This window comes from Solea solea, chromosome 5, assembly GCF_958295425.1.
Source record: "Solea solea chromosome 5, fSolSol10.1, whole genome shotgun sequence".
NCBI lineage: Eukaryota > Metazoa > Chordata > Actinopteri > Pleuronectiformes > Soleidae > Solea > Solea solea.
Genome location: NC_081138.1, coordinates 15,557,860 through 15,575,830, shown reverse-complemented (window position 1 = coordinate 15,575,830; position 17,971 = coordinate 15,557,860). Strand labels below are relative to the sequence as shown.

Below are 17,971 nucleotides of genomic sequence, written 5' to 3'. Positions count from 1 at the left end.
TCTCTCTCTCTCCTCTCATCCTCGTTCCTCCACACACTCACCTGCCGCAGCACTGCGCAGCAGTAATTAAGAAGTGGAGCCTGAGAGGCCTCCGTTTCAAGGAGAAATGTCTGCCTTAGTGAAGTTAACACTCCATACCGCTGCTTCACGGGCCACGTTGAAAACTTCCCACATAATAATTGACTGGTACCTGTGGTGAAGATAAAGACGAGCTGCAGGCTCCGTCCTCATTCATGCAGCACATACAGTAACAGCTTGTGTCACTCTATATCCTATGCCATATTCTGTGGCTTTAAAACAAATGTAGTTCATGTTGGACACACACCACAGCTGTAATCAGGTGACAGCAATCTATTAGATCGCAGCCGCTCTCTCAGCAAGGTGGTTCATTCATCGCTACATTTCTTGCTCCATGGATGCTTCCTCACACCACTGCCGTTGGCAAAGATTTTCCGCCACTAACCCGGCCTCCACCCTTTCTCAATCAAAGATTAGCAGGCATTCAACATTTTGGAATGTTCCTCAGTACTTCCTCCTCATTCCTGTACAGTGGTTTCCTGCATTGCCCTTGTTTGGCTTAACACGCAGCTTGGCCGATCCAGGGTGCATCTACAAAGTGGAGCCATCTGTGCCAAGTCTAACTGCATTGCCATTTGTTGCAATAAATGGTTTAATTATGATGAGAATGTTCCTGACTGAATTGCGGCTAAGTGCTGTGTGACTCAAGCTATACCACCGGTTGCCTGGTTGAGTGCTGGGGATTTTTTCTGTGTGAGTTAAAATAGCCGTCTGCTGTGTCTTGTCTATATCTTATCTGTAGGGTTTGGTATTTTGCAATATTGTGTGCTAAATGTGTATTTGGAAGTGACGACAAATTGAATCAGATTCTATTTTTTTGTCCATTTACAATTAACTTTATTTCTAAGGAAGCAACAAATCTAGTGACTTTTCTGACTTGCATAAAAGAGAGTAACGAAAGAGATACAATCTCTCCCCGAGTGCCCACATTGTTCAGAGAGTCAGAACCAAAAGCTGCTTCCACACATGCACAAAAAAAAAGATTGTTGATGCAAATGTGTTTGCAAAAAGTTTGTGCAATGTCCGATTGAGCAGATGTGCATGCAGATAAGACTGACAATGGCTAAAACTTGGCCAAAAAAAAAAACAATCTAATGACATTATGGATTTAATCTTTGCCGTGAAAGCTGTTCCCAATCTCCCACATTAACTCCATGTATATGTTACAGCCATCTACAAGGATTTGCTTAATATCAAACCTCCATATCAGATGCTGTTGACATGAAATGGTGTTTGGATAATAGCTATAAGTGTTTGGTATTCATTTTTATGCATTCTATCCAATGCATATGTGAGTGCAACGATAATATGGCACTGACAAAATGAAGCTCAGAGACCCATTGCTTCATGAAGTGTTGGAAAAGGCACCTGCTTATGTCAAGTAATGATTACAAATGGACCCCCTCAGAATGCACATCCATGCATGTGTGTGGGCATACAGTACATAGGCACACTCTATCTTTCTCTCTCTCTCACACACACACACACACATGCTCCCATCAGGAAGCCTATTTAATTACTTTGCTTTTAGCGTCCAAATTACCCAGGAGCACTTGGAGTGAGGCGAGGAAAAGGAGTGATGCAATGAGAGTGATGTTGGCATCCGCTGAATTCCCATGGCACTTTTAGAGCAAGATCTCCTCAAGCCAATTTTCAAGAAATGTCTTCTCCTGTCATTACCCTGCCTTGGTTTTTACCAGCAGATGAGACATCGGTCTATATGCACACACTCCCACATTGCAGGATTTCATGGTTTCAGATTGGCAAGAAAAATGAGAAAAAGACGACGAGAAACAGGGACAGAGAAACTGAGGTGGGGGTTGGGGATCAAGTGAGACGAAGATAAAGGAAAACAAAGGAGGATTGTGTTGGGGGATCGGTGGTGGTGATGGTTGGGTGTTGCTGCTGCTGTGATTTATGCAGTTATCAAGTCAAAGGTTAAGGTCTGATGAACATAACAGAAAATCAAGGCCTTTCATAAGTTCCCGGTGGAGCAAAATAATCTTACATATGAGAATCGCCAAGGTTGACTAAAGGTTCACGCCTGAAGCATTAGCTCCACATGCAAAAGTTGGTAATAACTGCTTCACTTCACTATCACTATGCTTCACTATCCTGCCACACTTAGATAACCCTCTGTCACCTTGACACCATACCAGTTTGCAAGCACTAAAACATTCCCTGGTATGTGAACACAATTAATATTAATGTGGGATGTTTGAATGGGAAAAGGTGCTTTATATAACTTTAAAGCAGCTCATCAGACACATAATAACCAGTTGGTCTAACAATTAACCTGCAAATATAGGCTAACAAACTCCGGAGGGAACCACCAGTCTCAATTTACCAGCACATCATTTTAATCAGACAAATTAAAGGATATTTTCTATAACGCTAGATTTTAAGTTCGTTTTTTTTTTTTAAATATGTACATGTTCGGTATTGCTTCATCACACATGGTCACATTTCTTCATATGAAAACTCAAAATGTGACTGATTCAGTGTTCAATGTCCATGGTTCATTTATTCATAATTCAATTTACCAACACTATCTGGGTGTAATAGGTGTCTGCGGAGCTGCAGCAGACAGCAGCTCAGACTTAAATCACTGTGGCAATGCTATAAAACATGGTCTTTAACTCATTATTCCTCATTGAATTAATGAAATGCAGTGCAAGTCATAAGGTAACAATGAACCACCGATAAGGAGTGTAATGCACGGCCACTATTTGTATCTGTTTGTTTCGGACTGTGACAGCTGAATATTAATAGAGGAAAACAATATTGGATTGTTTTTTATCTGCTGAACATGTCACACGAAGATGAAATGGAGGGAAGATTAGGAGCAATCAGTAGAAATAGTCATTTAAGGCCAATGGCTAGACAGAAGCATTTTAAAGCTTGGGTTGCACCGTGTCTTTGTGGATCTGGAGAAAAACGTCTCATCTGTGGTATTGTATAAAGAAGTCAGGAGTGTATGTGAGGCTGGTGCGGGACATTTATGAGGACAGTAAGACAGTGGTGAGGTGTGCAGCTGGAGTGACGGATGGGTTCAAGGTGGAGGTGGGGATTACATCAGGCAGGGTGGAGTGGGTGGAGACCGGTGTCAGGGGTGATGTGTGACAGAAGGATAACCGGGAAAAGTGAAAGGGAAAGGCTACAAGTCAGTAGTGAGACCTGCTATGATGTATGGCTTGGAGACAGTGGCACTGTCTAAAATATAGGAGGCAGAAGTGGAAGTGGCAGAGCTGAAGATGCTGAGTGACCAGGATTAATGGGATTAGAAATGGGCATATTTGAGGGACACCACAGGTTTAACTGTTTGGAAATGAAGTAAAATAATCAGGGTTGAGATGACGTGGTCATGTGCAGAGGAGGGATAGCGATTATATTTGAAAAAAAAAAATGTTGAAGATAAAGCTGCAGGGCAGGCGGACAAGAGGAAGACCACAGAGGTTCATAGATGTCGTGAACGAGGACATGAGGACAGTTGGTGTCACAGAAGAGGACACAAGAGAGAGCGTAAGATGGAGGCAGATGATCCACTATGGTGACTACTAAAGGGTGAAGCCAAACGGAGGAGAAGTAGATGAATACTGTGTTTGTGTAAAAAGGAGATTATATGGAGGTACCCCCACACTTGCAAGTACCCTATATGCTTTCCTGCAGCCTTTTGGAATGAATGAGGACGGCACAGACTTCTCATTGCCACCACTGCAATTTGTTGTCATTACTGCCCCTAGATATGAATCACTAGTATTTCTCTAAGAATGGAGCAGAAGCATCAACTACTAAAAAGTGTATTCCTGGAAAAACAAATTAAATTTAAAATTCAGCTTCTCTTAAATCATGGATTTATCATCGAGTGATAATCCACAGAAAATGACAAACAACTAGCTTGTGTAGGAAGCTTCCTGTGTATTTCTGACCAAACATGAAAGTCAATGAGAAAAAACCTGGCACACCAAACGTAGCTATTCAAGTTCACAGCACGTACCAACAGGGAATTGAGCAGCATAACTGCCGAGCTGAGGAAAACAGGTGCAGCATGTGCTCAGTCAGGTTATCGCCTAAATGACACTGTGGCCCCGTTCAAGCCTGGTATTTAAACCTGTCCTCAGTGATCCGATCACAGCCAGATCACACTAAGCGCTGAGGTATGAACTCCGTCCATCTAAAGGACGGATAAAAGACTGCCTTTTATGTTATGTGGTCCAAGGAGAGACATCCAGGATGCATTAATGGCAGGTGTGAACAGTCATACTTAGCACGATCAGGCCCTAATTGGATCACTGAGAATGGATGTAAATACCAGGTCTGGACTGGGCATGTGTCCATTACTATGTACTGGAATACATGTAGAAAGAACTCATCTTAATTTAGAGATCAGACCAAAACACAAGGATGACGACTCCTTCCTCAGAATAGCCAAATGCAGTTTAAGAGTGTTTTTTCATGAGGTAAATAATAATAATGATAAGAAGAAGAAGAATCACCATCATTATATATTAAATTATTGGGACCCTGGCATATCCAAATCCATATACTTTCAGTAAAATGTTTTGGGTTTTTTTAATTTTAGACCCATAACCAAAATGTGTTTGTGTATTACTTGTGAAAGACTGTCTATTGAGCTAAGCAGCTTGGATTTATTTTCACTCCAGCATACAGTATGAACCCAATAAAAAAGCAGGCTCAACGGGATCACACAATAATAGAAGCATTCCCGTGTTATAAGAAAATAAAGTAAAAAAATATCTACCAAAATTTGGTTGCAAGCGAGCAAAAAGAAAATCCTTAAAATGGTGGTTTTAGTTCAAAAAGTTGAGTCATTAATCGTTACTACATTAATATACATGAGACAGATCAATCAGATTTGATAGTTTTAAGAATCAATAAAAAGTTTATGTTCTACAATTTGTGATAACATGAACACAACAAGAACAAAAGAAGAGAAGGAGAGTGACTCATGTGACTAATGAGTGTGTAAGAAGAAGGAGGGAAAAAGCCCACAGTTGCCACTTGTGCAGCAGAAGATAAATTAATGTGAGATTAGATAATGCAGACATCTGCAGCAGTAACCCAACACACCAACAATGCTATACTGCCCTGCAGTGTTGACACGACATGACCTTGATCAATAACCCAACGATTTTGCTGTTTCTCATGGTGTGTCTTCTGTCTACGTGGAGTATGTTTGTAAAGAGGCAGTATGAGGCGGAGAGAGACACATTTGTGGACACACAGGGTCACAGAGGCTCAGAGAGACAGAGACGGGGAGACATGAAACTGTATTTCTGTGTCCATGATCAATGTGACCAAGTCAGGTTAGGAGTTTTTCCAGCAGGGGACCAGCGATTAATCAATCAAACTTAGGAGCTCGATACTTTTCCAAGCTCTGATTCTGCTGAGGAGACATCTTTACAGTTTCTCCTCTGCTTCTGCTCTCCTTTTCTCATCTCTGTCTCACGTCCGTCCTGCCAAATGAGACAGTGACAGATCGCTGAGGTAAAAGGCCATAGATCAGGGTGGTACTCACGTCATAGCCTGATAGATAGACTCCACTCCGTATCTCATGGCGAACTCGTCCACTATCTCCTGAGACACGTCGTCAAAGTACACCTTCCACGCCTCGTCCCCTTTCACCTGCGGGATCTTCACTACGCCGTTGTTCTTCACCTCAGTCAGACAGTGGAACAGGTTCTGTGAGTGGCACAAGTGATAAAAAGATGGAGCACGGTGTCATTTCTTTTTATATGACAGTGAATGAAAACCCAGTTTTTTTGAAGTGCGGCAACTGTCAATCTGTTACCTTTGTTTTATTTGTGTAACAATACCAATATATGATTTACTCTCATTGTGAATTTGATTAAAGTGAGAAGGTTCAGGCTCACACTGAATCCCATTGTTATGGTTACCTCATGTAAACAGGTATACTGGCCATGGGGAGGGACCACGTTCTCCTCCCCTTTCATCTCCACACTGATCTTGAGTCTAATAGCCCCAGACACAGCAGACTTATCCGTCCTCTTATCTGTAAAACACAGTCAAGCTGAATGAGTTATAACTGAAAATCACCTGAAATGTAAATGCCAGTGTCAAAAAATGTCATTTTCAAACTCTGCAAGACTTTTTTTTCTTTTTTTACAACACATACATTACAATCTCAATGTTTTGCCTTGAGCGATGCAGCACACTTACTGTGCAGTCGTTTCTCTGTGCACCTTTCTAAAGAAAAAGTCTTTTTAATACAGTAGATGGCTAGTGGAACAAGGGAAAGATTTCACTTACGGTTTACAGCATTTGATTAAAAAGAAAAAAAACGGTCCAAGTGCACAGAGAGTGTCCCCACTTACTGAAACAATGCACAATTCAATTAACAGCAGTACTATCCACCTCAGTTAAAACATTTCCTTGACCACACGAGAAACAAATATAATCATTAGTGCTGTCAACGTTCATTTTGGAGATGAATTGAAACGCAGTTAACGCTGTTTGTTTACTTCCGGTGGCGACATGTGCAGACGCTGTCTCTCTCTGTCCCTCTTGAGGGAGTCACATGTTTAAAAGATGCCTTTTCTTGTGCGAAATATGTACTTCACAGGAGAGAAACTGTGTTTAAAGTTTAAAGAAAGCCATTAAAACAGTCTTTAAATTTATTCCATGATTGTATATAAATAAATGTCTGATAAGCTTCGGGTTCATTTTCGCAATTAATCACGATTAATTACAGAAAATTGTACAATGAATTATTTTTTTTTATTTTTTATCGATTGACAGCCCTAATAATAATGCAATAAAAACACAGATGACAGGGGCATTCGTGACCTGAAAACATGTCCTAGATAACAGCACGACAACATTTCTACACACACAACCAAGCAGTTTCTCACTGTACAGGAAAACAATTAGGCTAATAATTATATCAGCAGCATCAGTGGGTTGTAGGATTGGAGAGAATAAGTTGATTTACAGTTTTTCCAACAAGTGCACACTCACAAAGGCAGACTAATGTAGGTAGACACACTGCTGGGAGCTAATGACTTCATAGCTGCCCACCTCTCCTCTCCCCTCTGCGCTCTCATATGTAAATAATCTTCTCTGTGTCAATTGTGTGAAATGCTCCTCTACAGTCAGTTGGTCAAAAGACAGATAAGTGAAAAATAATAACATGTCAGAGCGACACAGCTGTGAGTGGAATAGCCCAGATTGAAGAGGAGATGAAGAGGCTTAAAGTGGACAGCAGCTGGAGGGGAGGACGCTCTCGCCAGCAAACGCCTGTTTAGACATTCGTTGTAGACATTTAAAAAGGCAAAGGGCAGCAGCAGTGAACAGGGGTCACTATTAACACAAATTGCTTCCTTTTAGCTAGAGAGCCAAACAATGACAGACGCCGACAGTCAAAATACTTCAGTTAGAAGTGGGAGCTCCCGTTATGCTGCCATTCAGTGTTGTGCTGTATAATAAAACCAGCGGCGTATGAGAGTGGCAACGGCAAAAGACTCGGCATCAGCAGAATCAGGACCCAGACTTAACCACAGGTCTCTGTGGCTTCTCAAGCGGACTGCACCGTTTATATGACCACGTATTTATCCTCATATTCTGCGCTTGTCTTACACTTCCTGTGGGGGCAGTGAAATGTGAATTTAAATGTCTAGAAGGGGACAAATGATGCGTTATAAGGGAAGTTTTCAGTAACTCTGGAGACTGGTTAACAACCGAACTCCCAAACTTCACAACCTCGTGTTTGATTTCTGTAACAAAGGTTAAGAATCTTTTAAACCAAAGTGAAATTATTTGGATTAAACCATGTGACCTGCTCAAGATTAGACTTGGTAGGTGGCGACATGTAGGATTTAACATATGAAATTAAAGGCCCGGACACAAACAGCATTTAAAACCCTGACAATAACAGTATCTTGATTGTAAAAATACACAAAGATTGAATGGGTCGACATACCTAAATTGTACCAAACGTCCATCTCCCCGCTGAGTGTGCGGACCTCAATGATGGTCTGACCCAGGAAGTCATCTGACTCGCGCTTAAAGTGCTGCTTCACCCGCGATTTGATGTCGTCGTCTTCATCCCAGACGCGCACCTTGATGCGGTCGGTGGCGTTATGACATTCACTGCAACACAAACAGCAGCAACATCATCTTATGCTGGAGTGGCAGATTACTGGATCGGGTTGTTGAGCGGAGTGGAATGAAGATGATGCACAAATATCAGAGACCCACATACCACGACTCTTTTCTAAATATCGGGAAAAATCTTGCATACATAGCTGAGTACGAGTGAGTATGCAATGACATGTCTGGAATGCCATTGTGGAGAAGCGCTGTCTGTCTGGCAGCCAGAATTACCCAAAGTCATGCCATGACCTTTACTGTGCAGCTTTGAATTTGTATTCTGTTCAAGTGTAAGCTATGATCATCAGAGAGCTGATTTCTACTTTGTGGAAGCTTTGAATGCCATATTTTCCGGCTGCTTTGCATCAGTGCTGCTGGCACATGTCACATGACACTGTAGAAAGAAAAAAAAGAAAACAGAGGTGGCCACCACTTGGTTTCAGATAGGGTCAGAGTGTTCAGCTCTGGAATTAAAGCAAACAGAAAGCATTTTTTGTTCTAATGACATCTTGGATGTGACTGTTGGAGAAACAGAATCTGCATCTTTCTTTCTTTTGTTCCAGAGAAGCAGTGGCTGCTGCCACCGCTGCTGCATTCGTCCAGGGCTTTGCTCTCTGCCAAGCACATGGTAATGTATCACTCTATTAATCTACATCCCTGTAGTAATGGGGAAAAGTTTTATTATAGCCACCACTGGAGTGTCATTACAGGTGTGGGGCTAGAAAACTCAGTACTTGCATGATTATAAAATATGAAGACCAACCCCTCACTGATCCTTTTCTCCATTTCTAGCCAGAGGATAACAGTTTTTAAAAGAGAGAGAAGAAAAAGAAATGAGCTCAGCACCAACAGGATTTTAAAAAGATACCAGTTCTGTATGCTTAATAATCATTCGCGGGTCAAGCAAATATTCCAAGTTGTTCCCTACAAATTGTAAATACAAGCAGTCATTCTTTAACACTTGGTGTTAGATTTGCACAATATGCGAGGTGGTTCAAGTGCCCTCCAGTTTTATTCGCCGCTGCTGTGAAAATAAACAAAACGCTATAAAAACAGTACAAACAAAAAAGTAGGTCAAGGCAGAAAAATGAATCAGTGGACCAAATGGCATAAATTATGCAAAGGTATATTCACTTTTTTTTCTGAAACAAGACCTATCTTATCCAGTAGTACAGATGCTGGGTCTCCAACATTTGATTAGTCTGAATATATGTGGTAATGTTTTAGCGTGAAATAAGAAGGAAAAGGCACTCACAAGTAGAACTTCTCATCCCACACCGGGTTGAGGTTGCCAAAGATGGTCTTCGTTCTGCGTTTGGTTTTACCGATCTGCACGGTGACGTAAGGATCACTGGAGCCAGTTTTATCCTTGGCCTGTAAGCCTTGTGCACTCATGACTAGAAACAAGACAGAGGAAGAAGAGTCACATTAAGATCACAGGCATTATATCTTATGGTTTAAAACATTTAATGTCATATATTCATATCACTCAGAGCTATGACCAGGGATATTTTACATGAGTCACTCAATTTAAAGCCATTAATCTATCTCTGCTTTTTTATTTTATTTATTTATTTCACTGTGTTCACTGCCAGAATTGTGTTTATCAGATTCGTTGGTTCTAATTGAATAAAGGCTTGCCAAAAGCTGAGTCAATAAAGCAGCTCTTTTGATTTGATGGCAATAGCCATTGTTTATCGTGTTTGTATATGCCCAGTGTTCGTAGTTTGTCCATTCCTGCATCTAAGCTATAGGTAGGCGTCCGCGCCCCCGTGTGTGTGCCCACCTCCAAATGTCCACGCTGAGCTAAGATGTGACTTCAAATAAAGATCAGTGATGTGGAGGCTTACTTCCACACAGAGAGAGGATTGTACGGGCAAAGAGAGACAGTAGTGCTTCACAGTGCCACAAAAGGGGAAAAAGGACACTGGAGCATTAAATATGCATAAGCGGCTGGTCTAAATAATTCAGAGTACATATATATCCCTCAACTCAATGCTGACAGGAGTTGGTGGGCAGGATGTAGAGGTCTGAAGAACCATGGCCTGCTTGCTCTGCCCCCTGTTAGTAAGCGAGGGGTCTAAGACACACGAGTAAAGGTGTGCGTTAGTATGCTTTAAATGAAGCGCTTGTCAGATTATCCAGCACTGACGGTTACGTCGACCTGTCCACCACTGACAAATGATTTCTCAGGAGTATGCGCGCCGAGCCGAGAAACTCAGGAACTCGGAACTTCCTCCCTCGTCCTCTCTCAATTCTTCAGGTAGCGAGAGAACCTCACATTTCACATTTCCTCTGCACAAGCAAGTGCAATAACAGGAATCTCTCTGAGGTGAGATTGAAAAGTGAGAGGAGGCGCTGAGCTTATTCACAAGTCAACAGAACTGGGAGTAGAGTTGGTGTATAGTGCCAGGCCTGAATTTATTATTGTGATCATTTATTTAATGCGCATCTAAGTTTGTGTAAAGGTCCAGTGTGTAACATCAAAAAGGGCTTTTTACTTTAGGCAAGGACCTTGCTTTACAGAGGCTGCCATCTTACGTGGCCATGTTTCTACAGAAGCCCACACAGACAAAACCAGCCAGAATGTGGGTTTTATGTTTTTAAAGTGGAAGCTTTGAAGGCAAAATATAAGAACAATTCAACCCACATAAACCAGATGGATAAACCAAAAAAAGGAGAGGGAAGAAACGGTAGAGAGAGTGGGAGAGTGGAAGAGTAGAAAGAGTTGTGAAAGAGTGCTTATATCCCTTCTGGTATTCCGAGACCATTATATTCCCCTGCAGCACGTGGGAAAGGTAGGAGTAAGCAGATGAGCCCTCTGCTTGTTGCATTCTATAGTCACACCATTGGATGCAAATAATTCTTCCACTCTGAACCTTCAAATTGAAATAATATCAATGTTCTTCCAAGTTGCATACTTGGTTGTAAAGCACAAACCTCTAGGGGAATCACAGGATCACACTCATGGCTGCTTACTCTGATTACCTCAGTATACTTAGACCTCAAATTTAGTTTTCTCATAAAGTAATGTTGGTTATGAACATTGTAATGCACAGAAAACAACAAACACAGAAAGAAAAAAAAAATGAAGCATAATAATAATATTCTACCTTGACATTCCTTGGTAGTGACATTGAAGAAAAATGGATCCCAAAACATAAAGTTAGTGAATTACTGCCCAGCCACTCTCTTATTGCATTAAGGCAGTTTGTCTGCATTAGCAATTTCAAGTCCCTTGTTTCCTCCCATGGGACACATGGTTCTGTTCTAGGAAACCTGCAGTTCATTTATAATCTACTGCCTTCTTGTCATTCACATCATTCTGTCAGATAAACACTCTGATCCGCAATTATAATCCACTGCTGATATTGTTGTTGTTAATTATAGTTTTTCATAATTATTGTATGGGTATTATCACTATTTTATGACTATTTCTTTTATCTATTCTTATACTATTGCTCTGTGAAGTTATCACACACACACACACACACACACAGAGAAAACAAATGTATTGTAATTATTTCACAAAACCTTAAGTGCTCAAGGTGGGAGAAGTGAAAACGTACTGTTCATCAGAGAGGAGCAGAGTAACAAAAGTGTGTATGCAGAAGAAGTAAAGGAATAAAACATTTTAGAACGTGATGAATGGCAAATGAACAAAAAGGAAGGAAGGAATTGTTTTTCAGTGCAGCGACCTTGACGTTTGTTTCAGCCAGGCTGAACTCAAACCACAGCAGAGGAAAATGTAATCATACGGAAAACATTAATAGTCAACGGTAAAGGTAAGGTAATTAACAACAGCAGGTAATTAAAAGTAACTGATGATAGTACTTCGGATATGAGGGTTTACTGCCAGGCCTCTTAAAATGCACTTTCAACAGATATACAGTATCTCACGTTCTCTGTCAGTTTGTCATTATTTGATGAATGATGAATAAATAACAACTCAATAAGTGCAGTCTAAAATGGGCCGTTCAATAAGCTCCTGTGAAATTGACCATGGCTATTCTGGATCTTTTTTTCACGTCTCCTTCTTCTGGGTTCCTCCAATTTCAGCAACACATTGTGGAGGAGGTGGGGCCCCTCCACACCTCCATGAGGTGCAGCAGGTATTATTAAACTATATAAAGAATCCGCCATAGCCTCATTATTAGAGTCTCTCGGATGCTTTGTAATTGCTGTGCCACATTTTTAGTGCATTGTTCCATCCTGATTAGCTTCCCGACTGCTCAACTTTCTATCTCGTTTTCATTATTACTGCACGCCGAGGACTGAGCTGTGAGTGTTATTCACGATAGAGCCTTGTATCCGTGAATGAGCCAGGCATACAGATTTGTCTTGCGATTTGTCATGTTTCTATAAATCTATACGACGACTGAACAATTGTCAAACGCTGCCCACAAAACCAGCAAATTATTTCTCCCAGAATTACTGAATCAATATCTGTTCCTAATTTAGGTGGCGCACTATTCACTCTTCCATGTCAGAGGTTAATGACCAAGATCTTGAGGTTAATTGTGAGTAAATACTAAAAAGGATGGCAGTGTTTTTTTTTCATTTGAGGTGGGAGTGACTTGTGATGGCATTTTTGATGATCTGGTCTCGATGGGACTGAGCCAAAGGTTAAAGGCCACGGTTCAAAGGTCAAGGATCACCTGCAGCACAGCAGAATTAGGAGATTTCCATTTTGGATGACAAATTATGTTGTGTTTAAAGCTAATACACACTAATACCATACCCTCGAAACAGAAATCTTTTAATTGCTCCCTGAGGGAAATTGTGTTGATAAAAATGTCTGATATAATTACAGGAACCAGGCTAACCTGTGATGCTGATTTTGGCAGACCACTTGGAGGTCCCATCAAGCACAGCCTGCTTGGCTGTTTTCAGGTGGCTGGTGAAATCCTCTTTGGAGACGTGGAACATCTCCTGGATCACCTCAAACACCTCTGGGCGGTTCTTTTCTCGTATCTTCATGCGCTCCTTCATAGCCATTATGATATTTTGGGTCTTGTCCTCTGCCCCGTGCTTGGAGCTTTTCTCCACAGCCCCTGCAACAAAGAGTTGGCTTATTTAACACTTAAAGACACTGTAACAAGGAATTGAATGTGTGTATCTATCGCTTTATCCTAAAGGTGGACGGGTCACAGTGCAAACATACAGAAACAAGCATGTATCCTGGCTCCACCATGTGGCCCAGTTTCTTTTAAAAAAATAATAATAATAATAAGTGCATTGTGCAGTACTAAAGCATCCAGGATACATTGAGATTGAAAGTGTCTGATTTTCACTGAATACTGATTGTGTGGATATGCATGGAAGATGAGAAAGCATAAATTAATGTTACCGTTTGTCTACAGGACAAAGGAGGTACATGTGAAGGTTAATTCTCTTTATCTGTATCAGGATCGTGTATCTGCAGTGCCTCCAAGAGTGCACAACATGATAAAGACATATTGCAGTTTCAACTATAAAAGCACAAGTGTGCAACTGTGAAACACTGACGTTTATAAGAGCCAGTGTGTAACTAATCCACTTATGGTTTATGAGGATTGCCGCAGGGATCATCCTGAAGCCTGCATGTGATATTGTTGCACATTGTCTATGGTGTAACAGCGAGGTCCTTGATTGAAAAAAGTGATTAGGATGCAAGCGACTGGACAGAGCAGAGTAAATGCACCATGTCACGTGCAGTAATGACTTAAAGGGGATATGTAATGCATTACATATGTTGCCATAATGACATTTATTAGATGCACAATTGTAGTCTTAATATTTAAGTGACACCTAAAATGTAAAAAAACAAACATTTTTCATGTTTTTATTTTTAAGCTGATCGTGACATAATAGTGATTTTTACAGGAAAATAATAATTTGTAATCAGACCTGTAACAGAAAGGAAGGAAAACAATGTTATTTCTATAATTTGCAGTTTAAACCACAGATTTATTTATTTTTTGTCTTTGTCATGAGCACATTCAAATAGCACAGTTATATTGTCAACGGTGTTTGTGTATCAATAAATCAAAATTGATTACTTTGTAAACAGTCCGCGTTGAGCAGGTCCTGGCACTTCTCATGACATTTAACGCCACACTCTGAGCAGCGCATGCCCTGACGGGCGATGCCCCACAGCAGCCCCTCGCACTCATGGCAGTAGGTGGGCGCTGTCGCTGTCCAAACCTCAAAGTTATGGGGTGTTGTGGAGGAAATTGGGTAGATCAAGGCCTGTAGAGTCTTCTTGAACACATGCAGTTTCTGAAAACAGCAGAGACAGCAATGAGACACTGTGAAAAATAAAATATGGGCAGATACAATAGTAAGGGATGAGAGAGACGGGGAAGGTAAAGCGAATGTTGTTAAACTCCCATGGCACAAGGAGCTGCAGAAACTTATGTTATTTCATACCATCTTTCATTAAAAAAAAACTTTAATTTTGTGCTGAAATTGCTTTTTCGAAAACTTTCACTACATGTTGAGATCAGCACAACCTGCTCAGAGACCACTATCTACTAAAATAATATAAAACTTGAGTCAGAATTATAAACTTTGTCAGAAAGGAAGCCTCTGGAGGCTTAACTCAGTCCGATCTGCAGCCTGAGCAGTTGAATAAGTAAACTGCAGCAATTATCCCGTTGTGTTGCAGCAGTATTTAGGCTTTCTTAGAGAATAATATCAAACACTCGGGAGATAACGAGGAGGAGGCTTTGTTTATCCTTTCCTTTCCTGTCATTAAGTAGGTACAGGAGTAAATCAGGCTAACATCTCATTAACTTTAGATTAACAACGTCTTTAGCCCACTGGCTTGATGCACAATGAGTGGTTTGCTGAAAAAACACCACTTCAGATCAAATACTTAAGTCTAGTGGGGACCTGTCTAAACTGATCGCTGTAACAGAAGTATCTTTAAATTGAATGCTTTACTGCCACAGCCCTTCCATCCACAAAGACAGGAAAAGGAGCTGGGACTTGCCAATTCTTGAAGGCAGAATCAATGGATGCTGTAAATAACGTTTTAAAAGTGAACATTATCCAGATTGAGAGAGCAAGCAAAAGTGAGGGAGAAAGTGGCAGAGAAAGAGAAGGAGATCTATGGCCGTTAAATAAATCTCCGCGAGGTACTCGCTGCTTGCCATCAGCCCCCAGTGTGTGGACAATGTGCTTTTAACACCTGAGCACGAGCAGCAGCTCTACACTTTGCTATGAAGATTACTGCACTGCCCCCCCCCACACACACACACACACGATTAAAAAGCACCAGATGACAAGGCTATCTCACATTCTGGGATTTGCTGATGCAACTGAGAGGATGCTGGAGCGCAGAGGACCTTTAATGAAGCACAGACAGAGAGATTTCTCTTTTAATCTGATGACGATGATATAAGGCAGATGTCTAAGATTTAGCCACAGCTATACCAGAGCCCTAAACGGAAGCCAAAACCCTTCATCAAATGTAATACAGAACCGTCTAATTCGGTAAGCCACATTAGGTCTGTATATAACTTTCTATGTTGGTGCTTTTTAACCTACTTATTTCAAGGCCAGTTTTCTTTTCTGTATTTTCAAATCCGGCACACAACCCCCCCCCACACTATCTCGTCACTCTCAGTCCTGACACCCGATGTCACACAGCACAGCAGATGTGGGAAGAAAGCTGCATGTGTGAGTCGTATGTGTTACGCTGCGAGGAAACCCTGGTGATTTTGTGCAAGACACTGCAAGAATTGATTGACAGCTTCAGCTTGTGTCTGAGACCAACACGGCAGAGAAGAATCTAATCTCTCCAAGTCATTTCTGAGTTTTCACCACCTATTGTCGCCGTTAGCCACTTAAATGACATTGACATGCTTCTGTTACCACCTTCTACAACTCTAATTATCTATATAGCATAAAGTTGCAGGCAGCCATAGCAAAGAAACCAATGTCTTTTTTCTAATAAACCACATGAGGTAGGTGTAAGACAATCTTCTAGTTGACAAAATCCAAAGCCTGGATCAAGAAACAGGCAAACAGTATAAAATCAGCATAATGTGTACAGCACATAGCCAGATGATATGTACACTTCACATATTTCATTTTGACATAATCCTATCCCTTTGTCAGGTCACCGTTTTTTCTTCAGTACAAAGAGATCATGCGTTTGTCAAGGCAGATGAGCATGGTGGAGCATGCTCCCAGTCACACACGGTGGACACACACAGGCCCACACGTGAGGTTTCTTTCTGCTCCAAAAAGCAGGTACATGGGAACCTTGATGCAAAAAGAGCTCCGCATCAAGACAGGTCCATGTGTCAGCAATGACAGAGTAAGACATTTAAGGCAATGGAATCTGATGGAAGCTTTGTTGAGGGAAAAGACAGAAGAAGGAAGAGGTCTTAATAGACTTCTCTCCAGGGACCAAAGGTGAGGCATTTGTCAACATCTCTGACTCATCAGGGACATCAGGTTTAGGGAGTCCTGGTGATGAGCCATTCTCTGCTCTGAACCTTCTCTTCTTCAGTGCTCAAGTCTTTCCTTTTCTCACAGACCTCCTCTGCACTCAAACACATATGGTCATTTACTGAGTACGTCCACAGTCCTCACAGTAAAGCACTCCCTGGGTTTAATGCAGCCGATAAAGCTCTTGACATCTGCTCGTCCCACTTATCAAGACCACACAACCTGCATTTACTCTGAACTCAGATTCCCTCTGCCACCAACGACTAAAATCTTTGGGTGTTTTTTTATCAGATGCAACGGACATCCTGAAGTTCAACACTTGCCATGGTAGCTCCAAGAGTCCGGTCTCTTCATACACACATTAACACAATGCATTTATCACTCAATTCCTTCCTCATCTGGGAAATGAGCTGTTCACATTTAAAGCGCCTAAAATCTAACCCACGGCTATTCGTAAGCAATCAAGACCCTCTTACTTAGCAGCTGATTAAATATACGTACTGTACATCATGTACACAACTCTTTAGTATCCAATAATCCGGTAGGATTAGGCCCCATGTTGCATACACATTGATATGAAGTTGTTTCTCTTGCTGTGAAACTGCTGCCTCCTGCCGTTTCCCTCATCCTCTGTTTTTTTCCTCCTCCGGGAGGAAAGAATTGCAATTAATTGATGCAGAGTCTGGTTTGGAGGTCAACTCAATAGTGTCTCTCGCCATCGACGGGGATGGAGAGAGAAGCGGAAAATTGCTCAAGAGGAAGGGCAAGAATGTCTCATGTAAAACTATAGATAAAATCTCAGTTGCTCAGAGGGGAGAATAAAATGATGTATCAAACACAGCAGATAAATGAACGCTTTACTGAAGGCATTTGAAACGTAGGGGAAAACGATTTGTAAAGGGAAAAAAAACATTTGTATTAAACAATGTGGTGATTTCAGAATCCCTTTTCACATGTTCACATTGCTGTGTTGTGAAATAGAAACTGCAATAAATGAAGCATATTGTATTTGTATGTGTTAGATTTTTAAAGTGCTTTTTTTTTTTTTAAGGGTGGTTGTATGGAGGAAGCTGTGAACTACGCCAAGAATCAGCTTGAGAAACAAAATGAACATTTGGTCTCACTGAAAATATGTCCACCAGCAGGGACACAAGCCACACTCAGACACCAAAGAAAGTCTACACCAGGGGTGTCAAACTAATTCAGTGGCCACATACAGAGCAATTTGCTCTCAAGTGGCCGGACCAGTAAAACAACAGATTAACAACATGAAACTCCCTTTTTTTTTTATTTGATGAAGAATCTTTTCACAAAACATATT

The 17,971-nt window shown here is 41.2% G+C and overlaps 1 protein-coding gene across 3 annotated transcripts in view; it reads right to left on the bottom strand.

Annotated features, from left to right (window-relative positions):
- The window catches only part of LOC131459334 (protein unc-13 homolog C-like), a 90,975-nt gene that overhangs the window by 50,311 nt on the left and 22,693 nt on the right, over positions 1-17,971 (bottom strand). For all 3 annotated transcript variants that reach the window (XM_058629041.1, XM_058629042.1, XM_058629044.1), the window contains 6 exons: positions 14,250-14,469; positions 13,035-13,262; positions 9,464-9,605; positions 8,039-8,208; positions 5,997-6,112; positions 5,618-5,781 (listed from right to left, as the gene is read on the bottom strand). In XM_058629041.1, coding sequence (XP_058485024.1) covers positions 5,618-5,781; positions 5,997-6,112; positions 8,039-8,208; positions 9,464-9,605; positions 13,035-13,262; positions 14,250-14,469 — 1,040 coding nt within the window. The remainder of the gene's footprint in view (positions 1-5,617; positions 5,782-5,996; positions 6,113-8,038; positions 8,209-9,463; positions 9,606-13,034; positions 13,263-14,249; positions 14,470-17,971) is intronic.